At 39.8% G+C, this 18,773-nt stretch overlaps 1 protein-coding gene across 4 annotated transcripts in view; it reads right to left on the bottom strand.

Moving 5' to 3' along the window:
• The window catches only part of ARMC2 (armadillo repeat containing 2), a 209,483-nt gene that overhangs the window by 152,495 nt on the left and 38,215 nt on the right, over positions 1–18,773 (bottom strand). For all 4 annotated transcript variants that reach the window (XM_040238546.1, XM_040238544.1, XM_040238543.1 and 1 more), the window contains exons 7-10: positions 15,910–16,008; positions 10,005–10,180; positions 5,278–5,380; positions 3,749–3,972 (exon numbers count right to left, since the gene is read on the bottom strand). In XM_040238546.1, the coding sequence (XP_040094480.1) occupies positions 3,749–3,972; positions 5,278–5,380; positions 10,005–10,180; positions 15,910–16,008 (602 nt within the window). The remainder of the gene's footprint in view (positions 1–3,748; positions 3,973–5,277; positions 5,381–10,004; positions 10,181–15,909; positions 16,009–18,773) is intronic.

Consider the following 18,773-nt stretch of genomic DNA (forward strand, 5'->3'; position numbering starts at 1 on the left):
CACCGACACAAGAGATGACTCTACACATGGACATCACCAGATGGTCAATACTGAAATCAGATTGATTATATTTCTTGCAGCCAAATATGGAGAAGGTCTATACAGTCAATAAAATCAAGATCTGAAGCTGACTATGGCTCAGATCATGAACTTCTTATTGCAAAATTCAGGCTTAAATTGAAGAAAGCAGGGAAAACCATAAGACCATTCAGGTACGACCTAAATCAAATCCCTTATTCAGTGGAGGTGAACAGACTCAAGGGATTAGATCTGATAGACAGAGTGCCTGAAGAACTATGAATGGAGGTTCATAACACTGTATAGAAGCCAGTGACAAAGACCATCCCCAAGAGAAAGAAGTGCAAGAAGGCAAAGTGGTTGTCTGAGGAGGCTTTACAAATAGCTTAGGAAAGAAGAGAAGTGAAAGACAAGGAAGAAAGAAAAAGATATACCCAACTGAATGTAGACTTCCAAAGAACAGCAAGGAGAGATAAGAAGGCCTTCTTAAATGAACAATACAAAGAAATAGAGGAAAACAACAGAATGGGAAAGACTAGAGATCTCTTCAAGAAAATTGGAGATATCAAGGGAACATTTCATGCAAAGATGGGCATGATAAAGGACAGAAATGATAAGGACCTAAGAGAAGCAGAAGAGATTAAGAAGAGGTAGCAAGAATATAGAGAACTACACAAGAAAGGTATTGATGACTTGGATAACCACAATGGTGTGGTCACTCACCTAAAGCCAGACATCCTGAAGTGTGAAGTGGGCCTTAAGAAGCATTACTATGATTAAAGCTAGTGGAGGTGACAGAATTCTAGTTCAGTGATTTCAAATCCTAAAAGACGATGCTGTGAAAGTGCTGCACTCAATATGCCAGCAAATTCTGAAAACTCAGCAGTGACCACAGGACTGGAAAAGGTCAGTTTTCATTCCAAACCCAAAGAAGGGCAAGGCCAAAGAATGTTCAAACTACTGTACGTTTGCACACTTTCCACATGCTAGCAAGGTCGTGCTCAAAATCCTTCAAGTTAGGCTTCAGCAGTATATGAACCAAGAACTTCTAGATGTACCAGCTGGGTTTAGAAAAGGCAGAGGAACCAGAAATCGAATTGTCAACATTCATTGGATCATGGAGAAAGCAACTGGAGTTCCAGAAAAATAACTACTTTTGCTTCATTGACTATACTAAAGCCACTGACTGTGTGGATCACAACAAACTGTAGCAAATTCTTAAAGAAACAGGAGTACCAAGCCACCTTACCTGTCTCCTGAGAAGCCTGTATACAGGTCAAGAAGCAATGTTTAGAACTAGACACAGAACAACAGACTGGTTCAAAGTTGGGAAAGGAGTGCAACATGGCTGTATATTGTCATCCTGCTTATTTAACTTCAGTGCAGAATACATCCTGTAGAATGCTGGGCTGGATGACTCACATGCTGGAATCAAGGTTTCTGGGAGAAATATCAATAACCTCAGATATACAGATGATACCACTCTAATGGCAGAAAATGAAGAGGAACTTAAGAGCAGTGAGCAAACTCTGGGAAATAGATAGCATCATCAGACTCCATGGACATGAATGTGAGAAGACTCTGGGAGATACAGGAAGCCTGCGTGCTGCAGTCCATGGGGTCACAAAGAGTCAGGTACAATTTAGCGACTGAGCAACAATAATTATATACAAATACATTTCTACACTTATTTCTAAATTTATAAATTATATATAAATGTATGTACATATATACAGTTGCCTTCGTATATTTTGCATTTGCAGATTCAGTCAACCATAGATGGTACACTGTATCCACGAATACAAGGACCAAGTACGCAACCTGACCACCTGTGGACTTTGGTATCTGGAGCAGGTCCTGGATTCAATCCTCGGCAGATACTGAGGGACAACTATATGCTTATGAAAGAGCTTTCTGAAACAAAACAAGAATTCTAGAAGCTTTTATGTAAAAATTAAAAGCAAAGTACCTCAAGAGAAGAATGCTTGAGAATTTGAGGTATATTTTCACCACAGGATATTATGCTGCCAATAAAAAGAATAAAATAAGTCTCTAGAGTTTTTACTATGTATTGTTAAATGAAAAAAGAGACGTGAACAGCATATTCCATTTTTGAAAACCTATGGGTGTATTAAAAGGCGCTGAGCACATGTGTGAACCAAGAGGAGAAACAAGGAGGAAAGAGGGTGATGCAAATTAAGCAAAAGCAACTGTTAGAACGAAGAAGTTCATGATCAAAAGCAAACACTATACATATGTAAGTATATATAATACATATGCATGTAAAATGCATGGGAGAGTGGTTATTAAAAGTTGGAGGTACATTAGTTCGGGGTGAAAATAATTCAGGTGATGTCTGCACTCTTACTTTTTGCATTTTAACAAGAAACATAATTATATAACCAAAATAATTATTTTCATTGAGGGAAAGTTTGAATAACTCAATAACACTGACAGTATGAAAATGTTTCTTATTTAAGTCTTCCTAGCCAAAGGATGGCACATCCATTCATAACAGAAGGAAGTTTTCACAGTCTTTTTCAAAATGGAGACAGACCACAAAGTCTAAAATTAATAACATCTTAAAGGCAGGAGATAAAACTAACTTTTAACATGCCTTCCTGAAGGCTTCAAGCACTCAGTCCTTGATCAATCCCTATTAATTGACAAGGACATTTCAAACCTCATAAATTATTACATCAAAGATACTATTAACTGGTATTCAAATGTTATTAAAGAGTACAGTCTCATCTAAAGAATGGAGACCTGAAGCAGCTCCAATGAAAGTAATTCGACTATGAGATTTAATCTGCTACAGAAGTAATAAAACTGTAACACATACACATTTTTTTTCTTCCTGCCCTGGTCATTCTAAATGGATCTGGCTTTGCTACCATCATTCCTGTAGTCTCTGGCCTATGTTTCGTCTACGTATCCCCTCAACAGCTGTCCACTCAGTGTCATTAACTTCTGATCTTTACTGCAGATAAAAGATGCATGACAGGAGCTACCAATGATCATGAGCAATCTCCAGCCTAGACCTGGCTTCAAAACTCTCAAGAGTTAGGGGCTCCCCTGGCGGCTCAGTGGTAAAGAATCCACCTGCTAATGTAGGAGACATGGGTTCAATTCCTGATTCGGGAGGATCCCACACGCCACAGAGCAACTAGGCCCGTGTGTACACTGCAACTATGGAGCCTGTGCCCTAGAGCCCTGGAACCACAACTATTGAGCCCTCATGCCCTAGAGCTCGTGTTCTGCAACACAAGAGACCTCTGCAATGAAGAGTAGCCCCCACACGTCACAACTAGAGAAAAGCCCACGCAGCAACCAAGACCAAGCAGTCAAAAATAACAACAAATAAATAAAATTATAAAAAAGAAACTCTAAAAGTTCAAACTCTGCCTGTTAAAGTTCTGATTATAACATGCAGTTGGAGAGGTGCTAAGTATTCATTCTTCAGGCCTGCTCTCTCTGCAGGGTAGCAGCAATAGTTGTCCACATGCTGGAGACAACTGCATGTAAAAAGCCACAGAATAGCCTTTCCAGAGGAAACAGGCAAACACAGGGTGGAGGTGGGGCTGGGACTGCTGCCCTGATCCCCGAGGCCAAGCACTCCTACCTGGCTGTGGATAACAGGCCACCTGTTACACCCACCTGGCAGGTAAGTGATATTAGATAACATGAAAACTAATTTTACAAGTCTAACACTTTCAAGTAAAATACTTACTTGGACTAACAAGTGGCCTGAATTAGGCAAACATGTCCCAGATTTCTTGGTGTTCTCGTTAACTTGCTTTATCAGATTCATCAATATCTCAACAGCACCTTTGCCGATCATTTCATGAAGAAATTCTGGATTTCCAGAAATGAATTTGATGGTCCCCATGCAGTACAGGAAAGCTTCAGTGTTAGCTTTCAGATCTTCACTTCTCAGGACCTCCAACAATGATTCTGTCAAAAAGATGAATTATTACAAATGTATGAGTAGAACCGCTGGAAAGAGAGAGATTAAAGCACTTGTATGTGAACATCAAATACGATTTGTAAAATGTTAGCCAGGATCCACGTTCAAATGTTTGTTAAGAGTTACTCATAAAGCATAAAGAGGAAAGCTTATGAGACAAATCTCTGTAGTATTAATGACAGCAAAAGATGGGATTATTAATACGTAAATAAGAAAGTGTTCTTTTAACTGAATGCCATTTCTAGCCTCTTACTAATATTGGCTAACCTTTATTTTTGGTTACAAACAGTTTATTACAGAATAACTAATAATTAAAATAATTTAAGAGTTAAATTTCAACAAACCTTTAAGAATATACTGGCTGCTGTATGAATAGGAAGTTAATCAAGATAGGAACTTTAAAAAATATCTCAACCATAAAAAAGGATGCTTCAAATAAAACATCCACCCTTCCCTAAGACAACTTAAGAACATCCATCCAAATAACATACAAGTGGTAGCTTTTAGGATAATCCAGGCAGCTCTGATAAGGTTAATTATGCCTATCTCACATTAATTTTTCTTAATCAGTGTGATTATCTGTCAGAATCTTTATTTTTAATCTATTATTCTCAACAAGCTGATTCAGCATTATATATTTCTTTTCAGTACTGGCTTTGTTCCTGTCTGCTGGGATTTAAAAAAAAAAGATCATTTATCCTTAACAAAGGTCTTAGAGTATTTTCCATGTTGTTGCCTTAGATCAACAGTACTAATTCATAAACTATTTCTGTTTAGGTAACTATTTAAGATCTTAATTATTTAAGGATATATAAAGAGTTATATATTGTTAGCTAGGTAGTTAGGATGTATTACAATACCTACCCACATATTTGAAACATTTGACACACTTTGATGTCAATTTTCTACAACAGTTATATATGTCTTCCAAGTTAATTATCCCTACCATATCAAAAGATCAAAAATGTCAGTTATGTGCTATTAAATGTAATTTTTTAGTAGATCCAAGACCAGGAAATAAATTTTTAAATAGGAAACACTTTGTAAAGTTACATATTGTTACTACAGGCATTTAAAAAAAAATAGCAGGGTATCCTCCTAGGCTCCAAAGGATATATTAACTGAAACATGGAAAACACAGAGGACAGAGAAAAAACAAGCATTACCTAACTTCTGCATATGATAAGAATGTAAAATATTCCAGCTACCATTAATTATAACTTTGCTCTCCAAACTTTTCATTCATATTCAAGTGTAACATTTGCTCAATGGTAGTACTGAATAATACTCACCCAGAATGCTGTCATTTCGAATCAGAGAATCATTCTTCTCACTTCTGCTAATTTTAAATATAAGTTTGCAAACATTAAGAAGATTCTTTCCACTCACTTTAAGCTGCAGAGAAAGAAGTCACATTACCATTGCAGAAGGAAATAAAGACACGCTGTAATTTTTCAACACGAACATCTAATTTAGAAAGTGCAGCAAGAGTGTATCTAAAACATAAAAAGGAGGTCTAAAGAAATCAACTTTCAAAAGTTTTGGCCACATATTTGCCAACTATGGTATCTAATTAACTCACTTATAGTAAATATAATATAAATGATATTTAGAGTAAGCACATTTTAATGATAAGCATTTATTTATTTCATAAAGCCTTGTGCTTATATGTGAAATTATTACTTTTTAAAGAATATTTGAGGAAAAAGAAAGGGCTGATGTTGATCAATTTGATTAAATGGAGTAACTACTTTTCAAAATAAAGGAAGATGAATATTAAAATTTCAGATTAAACTAACCTAGAAAAGAACACATCATGGAGGTGAAGGAGAGAAAAGAAAGCGGGAAAGTAAAATTCTATTTATCATTTGTATAAAGTAAAATGAAAAAGTAATACTTTTGATTAGATAATACATATGTATTTATTATTTAAGCCTATTTCTGAAATGCTTTGAGATAATCACAAATAACATTCAAAGGTTAAAATTACCTTCTAAATCACAGAAAAATATTCAAGTAAATTAAGCAATAAGGAAGTACACTCTTAAAAAAATAGTCTAGGAGGACTGAGTCAAATGGTCGAAATGAGCTGCATACTTATGTAAAGTAGTAAAAATTAAAATTAAAAATCCTAAATGTCCACTATTTGGGAACAGTTTAATAAACTGGAACATCAATACAATTCATGTTAAACAGTCACAAAAGTATAATTGAACACTATGCATAAAAAGACATCTATAATCTACGGTAAGATGGAAATACTGTGCGCCTTCGTTGCAAGAATGTAAAATGTTTGTAGGAATGAGGTCATCCGAACAAACATATCTGTATGAAAAAGATGACATGTGGTTCATTATTTTATCATTAAAAAGCATCCTTAAAATTATCTTCAACATTGTTTACTAATGAGTCTTCACTTAGTTAAAAAGACAAAGATAATGGAATTTGTCATTCTGTGTTTGACTCAGATATTAATGAGCTCTTGTTGTCTACCAGGCACTGTGCTGTTCCCTGTTGCTGTTCAATCACTAAGTTGTGTCCAACTCTCTGCGACCCCATGGACTGTAGCCCACCAGGCTCCTCTTTCATGGGATTCTCCAGGCAACAATACTGGAGTGGGTTGCCATTTCCTTCTCCAGCCGTTCCCTGTAGGAAATACCAAGGTAAGTGTGGTTGGCCCTGAGCTGGAGAGGAAGGGAGGAGGTGAGTACTGTCCATGAAGCATTATCCATTATCTGCCTGCCCCCATGCTCTGGCCCTTTTCATGACATCTCATAGCTAACCCTGCAGATTAGGTTTACTTGTTTCATTTTGCAACCACAGAGTCTGCTCCTCAGACGGGTCATGTCATCTCATCTCAGTATCAGCTGAGTATGTATTAGAAATGCATGATCTCAGGTCCCAGAAGCCCTACTGAACCAGAATGTGCCTTTTTACAACTTTGCAAGGGGATTGAGTGCATATTCAAGTCTGAGAAGCTCTGTTGTGGAAGTCTCATTAACTGTCACACGGGCAGAATGGAAATTTCCTCTGTTCGCAGGATGAAAAGAGGAAATGGAAACTTTAAAAAAACATTTTTTTTAATGATTAGTATTTTTAAATTGTTTAAAAACCCAGAAAAAAAAAAAAAGTGACTAGAGAGAAAAAAAATCTGTATCAAGGGAAATATATTGCCCTTTATATCTGGAAATATACTTTAATCTGCTGGCAATCTTCCACTACATTATGAACCTTTGAGGTCAAAACCATGGTTTATTACTCTTTCTGTGTGTGGAAGGTACCCTGTGCTATGTATTCAATCAAATTTGTTGAATAAATGAATGAATACAACTAACCTCACTCCCAAGTCTTACATTTTTAGTAAAAAGTGGCAGAGGACAAATAAACAAAAACACCTAGTATCAGAGTTTTCATTAAAAAAAAAAAAATCCCAACAAACCAACATTTCCAGGCCTGCTGTAAGGTTGCTGCTGCTGCAAGGTTAGTTTACATTCAAAGCAAATTACTATACCTTCTCTTTTGGTAACTGTAAAATTATGACTTTGAGACACAAAACGACAGTAAAACATTGTATGTGAGGAATGTAGACTACTCTGTGTAAAATAGCACTTCCTCCCAAAGCGGGCCATTCCCTTTACTCTGCTTTATTTTCTTCTTACAGTGCCCATCAGCCCTGTTGGCACTTCAAGTGTTTACTCTCTGTCTCTGCTGCTACATGGTCGGTCTGGAGGGCAGGGGTTATTTTATTCATTTTATTCCCAGTGTCAAGAATCCCTGGTGCCAAGTGGGTTCCTGCAGTGGGGCAGTTTACTTTTATGTTAAACATAGTAGTTTACTTGATTTAAAGCAAATTTGGAAAATTAAAGGGAAGTTTAAAAATCACTCATAACACTGCCACTATATATAATCACTGCTGACTTTTCTGTTTTCCCCTTTGTATAGGGTGCTAGATTGTCTTCCTTTTCTGAATATAGTTGCATTCACACATTGCATATATGTCTGTACTGTTTTAAAAAAAAGTCATAAAATAGGCAGATACATTTTTGTAAGTTTTTCTGATACAAAAGTTAAAGTGAAAGTGGCTGTCTGTCTGGCTGTCTGGCTGTCCCACTTAAGCAAAAACACAAGAAACCTGAACTAACAGTATACTCATTGGATTTTTTAAAACTACAAATAACTTTAAATGTTTGAATTATAATAGTCAACTGGTAGATAAAAGTCAATGTTAGCAGAAAGAAGAGGCTATTACAAAATTTTAGTACTATTTATCTTCAGCTTTTTTGTCAATTTTTTTCTTTCAACAGCTTTTTATGTCTTTTAATTTACATAGAACCCCATCACCAAGGTCTAAGGGAAGCAATGCCTTGCCCGCAGTATTATAGAAGACTCTGGTGGCAGATGGGAAGTTGGACCTGCTGGCCTTGAAGGTTGTTCCTGACCTTGAGGTTCCACAGTCAAGCAGAAGGGACAGCCTACCCACCTCTGCACTCTGGACCGTAGCCTGGAGGAATCTTGCCCCTGATTCAGCACGGCAGTCAGTGTCACAGAAAGGGCTTTATCTAAACATGTTTCATTCAGAATCTGTTCACTGCCTGGCAGATCACTTATCCTTTTGCCCTAAAGTAGTTAAATTGTGCCATGTATATAATTAATTTGAATGGCACCTTTAATAACCAAGATGATATTTTCTCTGCAGAGTATTAACAAATTCATGGCATTTTCCTTCTTTCTTTCTCTATTTATTTTTGGCTTGCTACAGAGCACAATGTCTCAGATCCTTATAAGAGACCAAGGCAGTCCCTGGGCAGCTGGCCCCTTGGGTCCTGCCCAGGGCAGCTATACCAAGAGAGCCTTCCAGTCTCTGGGGCTCTCCCGGGCCAGGAGGGGCCCCAAATCAAGGGCCAGAGAAGAAACTGGGCAGGCATGCAGTCACCTTTTCATCTCTACTTATTACTTCTGACTGTACATCCTCCCTGTGCCTTTTCTTTCTCACTAAAGCTGACTGATCAATTATCACCAATGAGAGGGGATTAAACTACTACTAAAATCACTATTTCAAAGAAATGTTGCTTTCTGCATCACATATAATATCACCATTTTTACAAAGATGGTGAACAGTTTAGGGTGGCAGCTAAATAAGAATGTATCCCCTCCAAAACTGCACAGAATATGTAAGGACTTTATGAAAGACTTTGAAATAAGGATCAGTGGGCACCCTCACTAAGCCATCACTAAGTACCAATGCTCACTTTCACTGTGTACTCTAAGATTTTAAATTATATGAATTATGGGTTTTAACATAATAGCTTTTATTTTTCTGAAACCAGGTAAACAAAGCTTCATTCATTTGTTTTAGCGGCTCTCTTAGAACATTCTATAATAATTGTGTCTTATCTTTTAGTTCCAACTGTTTATGGCTGTGACCACAAAGGGCTGCACTCAAACAATGATACCATTTTGCTTGAGACAGAGTTTCTGCAGTTTTATTTGGTGTCTGGCCTTTTCTCTAACACCTCACAGAAGCTTTCTATGACCACCTTTCCGTGACCACAGAGCAGCTGGTTCTCCATTTCACGCGGCCTCATAAAGCACCTGGCCACTATGTCCACAGCCCAAGTTATCTGAAGTTATTTATTAAACCATGTGACAGAAGCACCAAGCGCCCAACAGAAACCATAGGGCAGAAACCACAGTCTGCACTCTCTGATACTGATCTTCAGTCAAGTTACTTGAGTTTCTGTTTTGAATGTGTTTGCCTATTTTTAAGAGAAAAAAAAATATTTGCCACAATCCACATGTGAGCGTTTATTTGTTTGAACATTTTCTCTGTACTCAGCCTTATTTCCTTGGTACTTTCTGATCAGATTCTGGGATGTTAGTTCACCACCTCAATTCTGTTTTCAAGATTCTAAATGAACACATTGCATTTCTAATCTTCTTTGTAATGTTTTACAAACAAAGCATTTAACAGAACGTGTACATGCTACAGTCTACGAGACCAGAGAAAAGAAAAACTTACTGCTAGAATAATTTTTGCAAGTTTAAGGCTCAGCAAGTCGGAGCCAACATCAACTAGTTTATATAGGGTCTTCAGGAGAACACTTCTTCTCTTAAATTTATTTCCAAGCATGTTTCCTTCCTCTAAAGCATGATGAAGTTGTGTGCAAGTAGCACAGACCATTTCAATGTTTTCTTCTGTTGGGGCAAAGAGAGTAAAGCAGAACTTACTCACTGAGGTCAAGTTTTCAAGTATGTCAAACACAGACAGTGTATGCAAAAACCCATAATTACCTCCCTGAACATCTTCCAATTCCTGAACTATGTTGTTTTCTTCCTCTTTTCATTTCCATCTATCTGATTTTTTTTTTCTATTTTGTTGCTCTATTTCCTACCATGTTGACTTCTTTACTAATCAGTTAGCTTATCTAGAACACACAGTCTTTCAGGGAGTGTACTGAGGAGGGGAACTCCCGATTTCACTGGCTCTCCTTTATTCCTGCTGCCCGCTACCCACCAGGGCTCTGCTCAGGGCCCTGGAAGCTTCTGCTTTGCATCTCCACCTCCACCCCTCTGTCATACAGTTCTAAGGGCCCAGAATGTTCTCCTTACCTTCATCCCTACTGATTTTGGTCCTTCAAGCCCCTGTTTATGTTCTGGCTCCTCCAGAAAAGGTATACAATGCCACATTCAACAAATACTATTATTTTTCACACATATATGTATGCTGTTCATTTTGCATGCTAGTAAGGTTATGCTCAAAATCCTTCAAACTAGGCTTCAGCAGTATGTGAACCGAGAACTTCCAGATGTACAAGACGGGTTTAGAAAAGACAGAAGAACCAGAGATCAAATTGCCAACATTTGTTGGATCACAGAGAAAGCAAGGGAATTCTACTTCTGCTTCACTGACTACACTAAAGCCTTTGACTATGTGGAAAATGATTAAAGAGATGGGAATATCAGATCACCTTACCTGTCTCCTGAGAAACCTGCAGGTGGGTCAAGAAGCAACAGTTACAACTGGACATGGAACAATTGACAGGTTCAAAATTGGGAAAGGAGTCCATCAAGGCTGTATTTATCACCCTGCTTATTTAACTTACATGCAGAGTAATCATGAGAAACGCTGGACTGGATGAATCACAAGCTGGAATCAATATTGCTGGGAGAAATATCAATAACCTCAGATATGCAGATGATACCACTCTAATAGCAGAAAGCAAGAGGAACTAAAGAGCCTCTGGTGAGGGTGAAAGAGGAGAGTGAAAAAGCTGGCTGAAAACTCAACATTCAAAAAATTAAGATCATGGCACCTGGTCCCATCACTTCATGTAAAATAGATGGGGGAATAGTGGAAACAGTGACAAATTTTATTTTCTTGGGCTCCCAAATCACTGCAGATGGTGATCATAGCCATGAAGTTAAAAGATGCTTGCTCCTTGGAAGAAAAGCTATGACAAACTTAGACAGCATATTAAAAAGCAGAGATATCACTTTGTTGACAAAGGTCCATACAGTAAAAGTTTGGTTTTCCAGTAGTCATGTATGGATGTGAGAGTTGGACCCTAAAGAAGGCTGAACACCAAAGAATTGATGCTTTTGAATTGTGGTACTGGAGAAGACTCTCGAGAGTCTCTTAGACTATAAGATCACATCAGTCAATCCTAAAGGAAATCAACCCTGGATATTCATTGGAAGGACTGATGCTGAAGCTGAAATTCCAATACTTTGGCCACCTGATTCAAAGAGCTGACTCACTGGAAAAGATCCTGATGCTGGGAAAGATTGAAGGCAAAAGGATAAGAGGGCAGCAGAGGATGAGATGGTTAGATAGAATCACCAATTCAATGGACATGAATCTGAGCAAACTCTGGGAGATAGTGAAGGATAGGGAAGCCTGATGTGCTATACAGTTCATGGGGTCACAAAGAGTCAGATATGACTTAGCAACTGAACAACAACAACAAATGCATGCTGTGTTACATGCCCAGTGCCCTCAGAGATATGCTGAGTAGGAACAGTGTCTTAGACATCTTTGTACCGCCAGTGCACAGTACAGGGAGAATACTGTATTGACAGCCTGTAACAAAGTTTAATGCAGATTCACATTCTATTAATAATATGCCTATTGATGAAAACAATGATCAATATCTTCCTACGAGAATAATGCTCATTATCTGAGAGAAGGCGCAAGTGGAACAAAATTTCAAAATGTCACCATGTCCACCATTATTTGGAGGTGAGTATTAGCAATTTAAGTTAAATGAAAGTTGCTCGGTCATGCCCGACTCTTTGTGACCCCATGGACTATACAGTAAGGCCATGGAATTTTCCAGGCCAGAGTACTGGAGTGGGTAGTGTTTCTCTTCTGCAGGGGATCTTCCCAACCCAGGAATCCAACCCAGGTCTCCCACACATTGCAGGCAGATTCTCTACGAGCTGAACCACAAGGGAAGCCCAAGAATACTGGAGTGGATAGCCTATCCCTTCTCCAGAGGATCTTCCCGACCCAGGAATCGTACCAGGGTCCCCGGGATTGCAGGTGGATTCTTTACCAACGGAGCTATCAGGGAAGCCCCAAATATTAGCAAAGAAGATAATAAAAAAAAAAGTAGACTTTAGTTAGGAAGCAGGGGAGCGCTTCATTTTATAATTAGAATTCTGAGGAAAACAATTTTTGAAAGTGGTAGCCATACCAAAAGTCATACATGGAATAAAAGCAGCACACAAAACAGTCCATGAGGGGAAATGCAAGGATCCAAGGTATAAGACGTCCAGCTGAAAAATATTATCTCTGATAGATTTCGTCACAAAATTTAAAAGTAGGAAGCCAATCTTAAATAAATACCATAATGTGCTCTTGAAAGCCCGCATAGAGGAAGTGTGCGCCTGCAGAAGGAAATGACTCAGGCCATTTTTAGCTCTTTTCAACAATAACATCTAAGAAAAAATTTTAAACCTCAATAGCTAAGTAACCTTCCATGCCTTTCAGTTAAGCACTTAAATAAAATGAATTGATGGGAAATGACTGAGACTAACTTTAAATAAAAGGAAAAAAAACTGAGTTCTATTGTAAGAAAAATACTTTTGTTTTGTTGTTTCATTCTTCTGTTACTGGCAGTTTCTTCACGAACCCCAATTCCAGGCTGCAGGCTACTCTGTGGCAGTGGGTAGACGTCAAGGTATTTTTCTAATACTTCCCTCCACACACTCTTCAGCCTGCTGGGTTCTACTCAAGAGTAGCTGTTTTAGCTTAAAAGAAATTAAAAAGGAACGCACCAGGGTCAAATTCTAAACTACTAATCAAAATACCTCTTTCTACTGGTTGGTTTGTTATATCTGCTAGGTAGGCTCAAAAAAACAGCTTGAACCTAAAAGCAATCAAGATCCTCAAGGGACTAAAGCTAGTGGGTGAAAGTTTGATGAGTAATAGAAAGCAAGGTAGACTCTGCAGTAACTTTTCCCCATAAGAGAACTATTAATTACAAAGGGAAAAATAGTAACTTTACATTGAAAAACCATGCAGACACCACCTGCCCCAAGTGATCAAAGTCCACATCACCAGTAATGGACCAACTCAGCATCCCGTGCCTCCTGATAATGATGTACGCAGGAAGGACACAGCACCACTCAGGCTACACGCCTGCCCAAGTGCCTAACCGCCATCAAATGGTGAGAGAGTACCAGACAAACTCAATGTGTGGAGGCAGTCTATGCAATGACTGGCCTGTGCCCAAGTGCATCAAGACCATGAAAGGGATGTGACAAGTAACTGTATTCAGGATTTTCCTTTCCTATGAACAAAATTATTAGGATAACTGGCAAAATCTAAATTGGGTTTGCATAGTGTTGTATGGTGATTTCCAGACACGTAATAGAATGCTCTTACTTCTAAAACTACTTGCCAGGGTACTTAGGAATACGCGGTGTCATAATGGCAACTTGTTCTCAAATGGTTTGAAAAAAGGGAAAAATGTGTCTGTGTTGAGTAGGGGGTGTATAGAGAAAAAGAGAGCAAGAGGGAGAGAGGGAGGAAGGGGGAGAAAGAATTATAAAGCAAATATGGTAAAATGTTAGTATTTCTGGAATCTGGGGGAAGAGTATACAGGATTTCTTTGCACTATTCTTGTAAGTCTGAAATTATGTCACAAAAAAAAAAGGAAAAAAAGGAGAGAGAAACAAAAAGGAATCTCAAAGGGTCAAGTAACCTGTGTTGGTTTGAATTCGCAGATGTAGAACCCGTGGAGGGCCAGCTGCTGCTGCTAAATCGCATCAGTCGTGTCCACTCTGTGCGACCCCATAGACGGCCTCCTACCAGGCTCCTCTGTCCCTGGGATTCTCCAGGCAAGAACACTGGAGTGGGTTGCCATTTCCTTCTCCAATGCATGAAAGTGAAAAGTGAAAGTGAAGTCACTCAGTCATGTCCGACTCTTAGCGACCTCATGGACTGCAGCCTACCAGGCTCCTCTGTCCATGGGATTTTCCAGGCAACAGTACCCTGGAGTGGGGTGCCATTGCCTTCTCTGACAATACCATTTTATACACAGGACTTGCGTATCCACAGATTTTGGTTTTCTCAGGGGTCTTAGAACCAATACCCTGTGGCAAAACTGCCACCGTTTGCTGTTTTTCAATTTGTCTATGGAAGAGATACCATTCTTCAGGGTTTAATCATCCCCTGAGAAGGGAGATTCATCTACATTTCGAATGCCAAACTCCTCAATTTTCTTTGTGGTGACAGAGCCCTCAGAACCCTCTTAAAATCCTTCCAGCTGAAGACTTTCTCCAAGACAGGCCTCTGTGCTGCTCAGTCACCTGCCCTGCTGTGCTTTCTTCTTTACCACCAAGCACCCCCAGAGAGCCCAGGATGGGTGAGGCCATTCGAACCTTCAAGGAAGTAGGTCTTTTGCACAGCTTTCCTGGTGGGCTGGTGGCCAGGACTCATTTACCCTGCTTCTCCTAGGGTTTCTTCCTGTGGCTACCATGCTGGTTTGCTCATCCAAGGGACACTGGTTCCACAGTTGCTACTGCGGGCCTCATGCGTGCTGTGGGCCAGGACTGCAGCTCCAGAGGAGCCCATTTCAACTTCAGAAGTGGAATCCCTGAAGAGTGGCAAAGGGGTAGAAAGCAGGAGCAGGGGCGTTTCCCTGCCAAGCTTTCCACAGGTCACCTTGGCAGAGGCCCATGGGTTGCAGGCCTTCACTGCTGGGGCGTTCCAGAGTTCAAGGGCGGGGCACATCCAAGCCCACTTCTCTGAGTGGCATCCCCAACAAACATGTTCAACCTTTGGAAAACTGGATATACAGCCTTCCCTCAGGAGCCACAGGGTATTGGTTCTAGGACCCCTGAGTATACCAAAATCCATGGATGCACAAGCCCTGTGTATAAAAGAGTATTGTATAGTTGGCCATCCATATCCGCAGGTTCTACATCTGCGAATTCAAACCAACACAGAATAAAATTCCATTTATGGCTGGTTGAATCCATGGTTGTGCAGCCTGAAGCTATGGAGGGCCAACTGTATACACTTGGATCTAGAAAACCATGGGCATACCTGCCAAGGATGTCAATCTATGAGACTTAGCCCATGTTTCAGAGGACTGAAATTTATTTTAATTTTGCACTGTTATTCATGAACTACCACTCCAGAGAGTTCAAACTGGCATTTCCTTGGGCAGAAGTAGTGGTAATTTATATTCTAAAGGGACTTTTAGAAGTAGGTTCTCTTGTGGTATTTAAAGTATAATTTTAAAATTAGGTTTACATATAATATTGAATACATACATTACTGGGTAAATAGATGATTTCACTTGTTTCTGAACAAGTTCACAGAAATGACAAAGTATACTGAAAATATCAGGGAAATGGGGAACATAAAAATAACTGGAGATATTTTCGATCTAAAGCGACTTTTTTTTTTTTACCTTTTTCTAAGTCATGCAAAATGGGTACAATCCTTGTATTCCAAAATACTTCATCTACTTCTATTTCTGTATTCTTTTCTTGCAAGTCAGCTTTTGAGCCTGCAACAGAAAAACAGAACAAGAGAAAGAGCCGTGAAAAAGGAGTTAGAACTAGAGCACTGCCAATGAGAGTTCATTATCCATCCCTAAAATTAATAAACTCTGGAATTACACTGTGCCCCCCCAACCCAACTAATTCTAATGAGAATTACATGTCTTCTAATCAAATCAAATTAAACTCAGTAAAGATCATGTAAAGAAATCATAACTTTAAACTCCGAGGCACTCTGGAGGTCTGGCTTGTTTCTGCTTGTTTGTTTTTTCTTTTTAAACATCCCTCTATAACATAAAATAAATAGAAAACTATAGATATGTAAAGAACAAGGATTTTGAAAATGTTTTAGTGGAAAAATTTCTGAGAGGGAGGCCGGCAGGGACTTTCTCTCCTACAGAAAATAGAATGTTCACAGTATCGTGGGGCCAGGGCTTCTCACACCAGTGGTTTTGTGTGGGGCAACAGGAAGCCTGAGCTCTGGGTGCTGACAAACCTCAGTTCAAATCCCAACTCCATTACTGACGCACTGGGTGACGGGGGTCTGGTTTCTTATCCTTTCTGAGCCTCATCAGCAAAACAGAGATTAAAATATTTGCCTTCAGGGTTATGAGAATTCAAAGACACGATGTAAAGTGCCTAGCATCTAGAAGCACTCAGTCAGCATGGTTTCACTTCCCTGGTTAAAAAAAACAATAAAGAGGTCATCCCTGTCTGAAGGGTATCAGGCTGTGTGTTATCACCAGATCACCGCGAGAGAGGCAGCCTGAGGAGACAGCTGTGGACGAGTCAGAACTCCCACAGATGGTGTACTTTAGATCCAAGAGGTCTGCATTTTTGTCACAACACTCTCAGGAGGTCCCCACATTGTCACTATTTTCCAGATGAAGTGAGAGGGGCTCAGGGTTATTAAGTAACCTGGCCAAGGTCACAGAGCTCCACTGCATTGCACTGACCTCTTTGGGGGCTATTCTGCCCTGAAGCAAATTGGCAAACTAAAAGATAACTTGAGGGAGAAATGTAAATCGTATTAGAAACTGCAAATCATGATTACATTTCACACAGGCACGATCTCAAGGTCTAAAACAAAGACTGTCTAGCCGGGGGTAGGGGGTGGGGGCTGCCGGGCCAGACACTCAGAAGCAGAGCTAGACACAAAATCCACAGCCTTCCTCCTCTGAAGGCCTCGCCCTGAGGCCCTCAGGCTCCCCAGGTGGCTCTAGTGGTAAAGAACCTGCCTGCCCACGTAGGAGACCTAAGAGGCGGGTTTGATCCCTGGGTCGGGAAGACCCCTCGGAGGAGGGCATGGCCGCCCACTCCAGTATTCTTGCCTGGAGAATCCCATGGACAGAGGAGCCTGGAGGGCTGTAGCCCATGGACCTCAAAGAGCCAGACATGACTGAAGCGATTCAGCACAGGCACACGTGGTGCTTACACTGCTTTACACATCACTGCCAGCACGGTCTTCTGAGGCAGTACCCTGCAGCAAAACATGTGACTATAACACACTAAAGAAACAAAAACGAGAACTGGACTCCCACCAGCGCAGGTCAGGCATCGTCACTAAATGAGTTTGTACAGTATCTCAGCTCTCAGAGCTCTTGAGGTTTAGGAACTGCAGGGAAAGGACTGCAGACCACCACCTCCATCTTCTGGCTCATTACTCTTACAAATCTTCCCTGACACTGATAAATCACGGATACGGATCCTAAAAGTAAACACGACTATTCAAGCTGTATAAACAACATAGTTGCTCGTATTCCCAGGTGTCGGATACCCTCAAAGTCCAAAGTATGAGAAATAAAATCAACATACATCAAGGCAAGGGGAAAGCCCAGAGATAAGAAGCCAGACAAATAATATAATAGACAGTCATCCATGACAAACTTAAACTTATTAGAAATACAGACTTCAATGAGTCCAAATTTCATTGATTTCAGTTGAAATCAGTTTTTTTTTTTTTTTACCTTCTAAGCGGTATGCTTTCTTAAGCAGAACCACTCTGTGAGAAGCCACAATTATCAAATCGTTTGTCAGGACAAACAAAATTGATAACATGTTCACCCCAGGAAGAGCCGAATTACAGGGGTGAGCCAGAAATCACAGAGCAGTTTGTTTAACCTTTGGAAAGGAAAGGCCCTCACAGGCCCTTCCGAGTGCTTCTGAGACTTGTTTCTTCTCAGAACAGAAGTTAGCCAGACACTGTGGCGTAAGAGTTCGCTTTCAACCCTCTCCCAGGAACCCCCGTGTGAGCTGGGGTGTCCAGCCATGGCCTTTCCCCTCGCGCACCTCCTCCAACTCTGCTCTCCAAAGAAATCTCATTTTATACACTAACCCAGCTCCTACCCTAGAAACGGAAGCCTGGAGTCATGTGATCACTTTTTAAGATCCCCAGATGATAAATAAATAGAGTTTGTCTCTGTCTTGGGCAACAACCTAACATTCTAGAGAGCACTTTCATCTAGGTTCACACTTAGCTAAATATAAAAATTATGATTCAACAGGAAATTGGGTAAGTCAAGCAGAAATTTCAGCATGTTTTTTTGAAGATTTTGCTGTCTCAGTGGTTATAGTTCTTCACCACAGCTTTTGAGTTCGGGACACAAAAACTTGACACAATGTTTATTGGCTGCTGTTTTTAGCATGCACACGTAAGATGCTTAGCAACAATGCTGACTGGGAAATCAGTCTAAGATTTTCCTGACTACTACAGAAATTCCTGCTGGTCACAAAAGTCATTTTATTGATAAGAAATTTGTTTGGAAGATAAGAA

This window comes from Oryx dammah, unplaced genomic scaffold, assembly GCF_014754425.2.
Source record: "Oryx dammah isolate SB20612 unplaced genomic scaffold, SCBI_Odam_1.1 HiC_scaffold_4, whole genome shotgun sequence".
Taxonomy (NCBI): domain Eukaryota; kingdom Metazoa; phylum Chordata; class Mammalia; order Artiodactyla; family Bovidae; genus Oryx; species Oryx dammah.